General features: G+C 32.6%; 1 protein-coding gene across 1 annotated transcript in view; it reads left to right on the top strand.

The window, feature by feature from the left end:
• The first annotated feature begins 4576 nt into the window (after positions 1 to 4576).
• The window catches only part of LOC106474998 (facilitator of iron transport 1-like), a 5280-nt gene continuing 5033 nt past the window's right edge, over positions 4577 to 4823 (top strand). The window contains exon 1 of the mRNA XM_013935695.1: positions 4577 to 4820. Within this exon, the coding sequence (XP_013791149.1) occupies positions 4577 to 4820 (244 nt within the window). The remainder of the gene's footprint in view (positions 4821 to 4823) is intronic.

The following is a 4823-nucleotide window of genomic DNA, read 5'->3' as shown; positions in this document are numbered from 1 at the left end:
ACCCCATGAACGTTTTCAGTATGTAGCAATATTATTCTCAAACCCCATGAACGTTTTCAATATATAGCAATATTATTCTGAAACACCAATGAACGTTTACATTACGTAGCAATATTATTCTCAAACCCCCATGAACGTTTTCAGTATGTAGCAATATTATTCTGAAACACCAATGAACGTTTACAGTATGTAGCAATATTATTCTCAAACCCCCATGAACGTTTTCAGTATGTAGCAATATTATTCTGAAACCCTAATGAACGTTTTCAGAATGTAGCAATATTATTCTGAAACCCTAATGAACGTTTTCAATATGTAACAATATTATTCTGAAACCCCAATGAACGTTTTCAGTACGTAACAATATTATTGTGAAACCCCCATGAACGGTTTCAGTATGTAGCAATATTATTCTGAAACATCAATGAACGTTTTCAGTACGTAACAATATTGTTCTGAAACACCAATGAACGTTTACAGTATGTATCAATATTATTCTGAACCCCTAATGAACGTTTCCAGTATATAGCAATATTATTCTGAAACCCCAATGAACGTTTCCAGTACGTAACAATATCATTCTGAAACCCCATGAACGTTTTCAGTATGTAGCAATATTATTCTGAAACCCTAATGAACGTTTTCAGAATGTAGCAATATTATTCTGAAACCGTAATGAACGTTTTCAATATGTAACAATATCATTCTGAAACCCCAATGAACGTTTTCAGTATGTAACAATATTATTGTGAAACCCAATGAACGTTTTCAATATTATTCTTAAGCAAAAGGAAGGCTTTGATAGTTGTTTCTAAAACCAGTCTACCAGTTGGAAGATGAGAAAATTAAACAGGCATTATTAGTCCAGGAAAACAGCTCTTGTTTTTCAGCAGATATTCCAGAAATTTAGAAGATGGACGCTCTTTGTTTTAAGAACGTGGTTGATGTGTTGCTGAAAAACCGAAATAATACATATATATACTCGGAGTAGAATATGCTGTAATATGTCACCCACACTACTTCTGCCATATCCAGTGCCGACGAGGCCTTTCGTTCAATACCAGAACTCGCCAGTCCGATGAGGACGTGGCAGACACAGTAATGGTTATTAATATCATCAACTTTCATGAACAACGACTGTTATGGTGCCAACTAGATTAAGTAAGTATACTTGTAATTATTATCAATTTTATTTAACTCATTTACAAATCAGACTTTTAGGGTAAGGATTTATAACACGTTGTTATTTAATGTTTTATATAGCCAAGTAGATTATGTTATAATATGTGATCCATATTACTCTGTTATTTCCAGTGCAAATGACAAGAATACAACGTGCAAGTTACTAACAATAGTAACTGCTACAATAATTAACACATTGCAATATTGTTTGACGAAATAAACTTACCAGTATTTTACCTTATGTTTTTAGCCAATGGAATTGTTTGGTTGCTTCCTCTACATCCAATGATATTTTCCATATTAATATTTTTTAGTATTCGTTTTATTTAGAAAAATGGTTGTTGTTGTTTTTGCAATATTACAATAACGGTGGTAACGTGATAAAATATGCGGTACATTCAGGTGTAACTGACTTCCTTTGGAGCGACAGGATAGGGCCATAGAGTAACAGAGTATTATTCGAGATATTTATTACAAAGTAATTCTGTGTTTTTTTACTTTGACTGAATTTGAAAAAGAAACAGACTAGACATAACGTAAAACACACACTAAAAACAGTCTTATTTAATCTCAAAAACAAAGTTAATGAAGTTTATAGGACGAAGGATAGCACCTTTATTGGATAACTAACTCTCTATACTCTCCTAACAACTCATAAATAAGTTTATTGAGAACTAGTTAAGGTCAAAGGCCGAGACGACACATAGAATCCGGTGTTGATTAAAGTCACAATTTAAACTTTTGGAGAGTATTACTATCTACAGAAATAAATTAAACCTTTCTTACCAAAGTGAGGGCTTCACCTTGAGAGATCGTAGTATTATACATCAAACTATATAATGTTATATTCTCAATATGTGTGTACCTCCTGTATAAAATAGTGGAAATTATAACCTCGAGGTATCACCTTACCTACCATTGGAGAAAACGGTGATTTACGCCCTTTACAATGTGTATGGTTACCAGATTTCCAGAGTGAAAAACTGAGACTTTTTTTTTCTATACGGAGTGACGCTGCAACATCTCTGAAACAGTTTAAATTACAATAACACATTTTTTAACACTTGCTAAATAATTTGATGTTTATTTGCATCGCTTTCTAAAACTACAGACAAACAAAATTTGCTAAACACTTATATAGTTACCAAATAATAAATGAAATTGAAAACGCGCCTAATTTGTTTTGAAACTTCTCGGGAAAAAAAGCTGCTCCTTCGTGTGTTTTTTCGCAGCTGTTCAGGTATTCAAATCTCAATTCCTGTGGCTGCACAATGACAGGTTAGGTTAAGAAAACTTAGTGGAGGAAAGGGAACACTGTACTGTGTAATATTTCTTTGTCAGGCGATTTTCCAAGTAAAATATAAAGTCGCTACGTATAAGAACAAACCGTACATATATAAACATATAAAACTCACGTTGAAGTACAGAGAAACTGGGAAAACTTAATAGTTTTAGTGTTTCTGATCTAGACATAAAAAGTTAAAACTAGGGCAATCCCAGTTTTATTGAGGCATATGGTAACCCTAACAATATACAGCATGACATGGGGAGAATAAGTGTAATCTCAAGAGAATGACGAGTGAACAAAGGAAACTTGAACAAAACCAACTTTCTTGACCACGTGTTACAAGAAAACCACATACCGAGACTAAATGATAAATTTGGAATACTATTTTATTTATATTAACTAGATGTACTTCAACATGGTTCCCGAAAGTGTTCTGTTTCAAGACTAAATAAAACCCAAATTAAAAGTAACAAATATTTTTCTTTCTTGCTTTTGAAGTTCATATGTTATGCTGTGTTGTAGCCTACAGAGTGCACAATTCTTCTCGTGATTCATGGCATGTGCACGTTGCGCTGACGTCAAGACAGTACAAACTACAACGTTAAGCGTCCCTTATGTGACATCATTTTAATGTATACTGACCGACTGACAGACAATATATATATATATAGCGGTGCGAGTGATTAAAATAGGAGACCTTCCTCCAGGCGGTCTTCGGCCCCCTTTTGGGGAAATTATATTTTATATACCACACGGAGTATGTTCAAATAGACATCTAGTTTCAAATAAAACTAAATTTATAGATGACATATCTATGAAACTAAGTTTGTAAGCTATGAAGTCAGTGCATGGATTATTTGTTTTGTCACATTTGTTATTAGCAGTATGAAGGATCTGCCTGAAATTCTTTTTTGCATATTCTTGCGTATTTAAACTAATTATAAAACATGCAAAATTCATTCTAAGTATATATGAAAGTTTGAAGACTTTTCACTTGTACTGGACAACGATATTATTAATAAAACTACCAAATTTCAGCGGTGTATATAAATATATATACATATATGAAAGAATACTTGGGTATGCGAAAAATATAATGGGGATGAGGCTTAAGAGTACTTGGGTAGGTAAAGAAACAGTTAAATAAATTGGTTAATTTCAGTTTTAAATACACTGTTGATAACTTGTGTTATTACCAACGTTGTCATATTTGAAGTTGAAGTGTTTAATAATCACCAAAAATAATTACATTTATTTATTCTACGATATACACTACATAACCACTTGTGTTATTACCAACGTTGTCATATTTGAAGTTGAAGTGTTTAATAATCACCAAAAATAATTACATTTATTTATTCTACGATATACACTACATAACCATATCTATACAAATATCAAAGTTCAACACGATTATTGTCATTTTGAAACGAATACTGAACCAAAAATAAGTTCGTAACTTTTGTCAAATAGTTTTTAATTCCAATTTTACCTGTTCTTTTCAGCAACATCAAAGATATGCACTTCGTTTTAACTATCATTTCTTTGATATGATTTCGAATTCATTCATTGGAACTTATCCATGAGATGTTTCCATGGAAACTCTTAAGGTTAATTATGTCTTAAAGCAGCAAGAGAGAGAAAACTACAACCATGTTGAACTTTAACATATATATATATATGACAGCCACCGCATGAGAACCACTGCTCTAATACATAGATAATTTTCTGTACAAATTATACCAGCAGGTAGTTTTTAACGTTCACATCCTACGTTGAATTGTAAGCATCAATGAATTGCAGGAAGATGTCGTATTAGATGAAAAGATCATCTAAACATCATTAATTTCAACTACACTGCCATCCTTATTGGAAATAATCGTTCAACCTTTGGTTATTCCATCTAGACATCCAGTTGTCAGATTGTTTCCATTTTTCTCCAAAGGATATAAATGTGTATAATATATTTCTATTTTCTATTATTCAATTTCCATCTATTATCCATATACATTAAAACTTACTGTGCTTCACATTTTACGTCATTTTGAAGACGTAAGTTACGTCTCTACGATATAGTTAGCACATCAATATGTAAACCAGAGAACTATGGTTGAAAACTCTACTGTAGTTGAAAGCTCTACTGTGGTTGAAAGCTCTACTGTGGTTGAAAGCTCTATTGTGGTTGAAAGCTCTACTGTAGTTGAAAGCTCTACTGTGGTTGAAAGCTCTACAGTAGTTGAAAGCTCTACTGTAGTTGAAAGCTCTACTGTGGTTGAAAGCTCTAGTGTAGTTGAAAGCTCTATTGTGGTTGAAAGCTCTACTGTGGTTGAAAGCTCTACTGTGGTTGAAAGCT

This window comes from Limulus polyphemus, unplaced genomic scaffold, assembly GCF_000517525.1.
Source record: "Limulus polyphemus unplaced genomic scaffold, Limulus_polyphemus-2.1.2 Scaffold7950, whole genome shotgun sequence".
NCBI classification, from domain to species: domain Eukaryota; kingdom Metazoa; phylum Arthropoda; class Merostomata; order Xiphosura; family Limulidae; genus Limulus; species Limulus polyphemus.
Note: the sequence above shows the minus strand (reverse complement) of the source record. Positions and strands in the feature narration are given on the sequence as shown.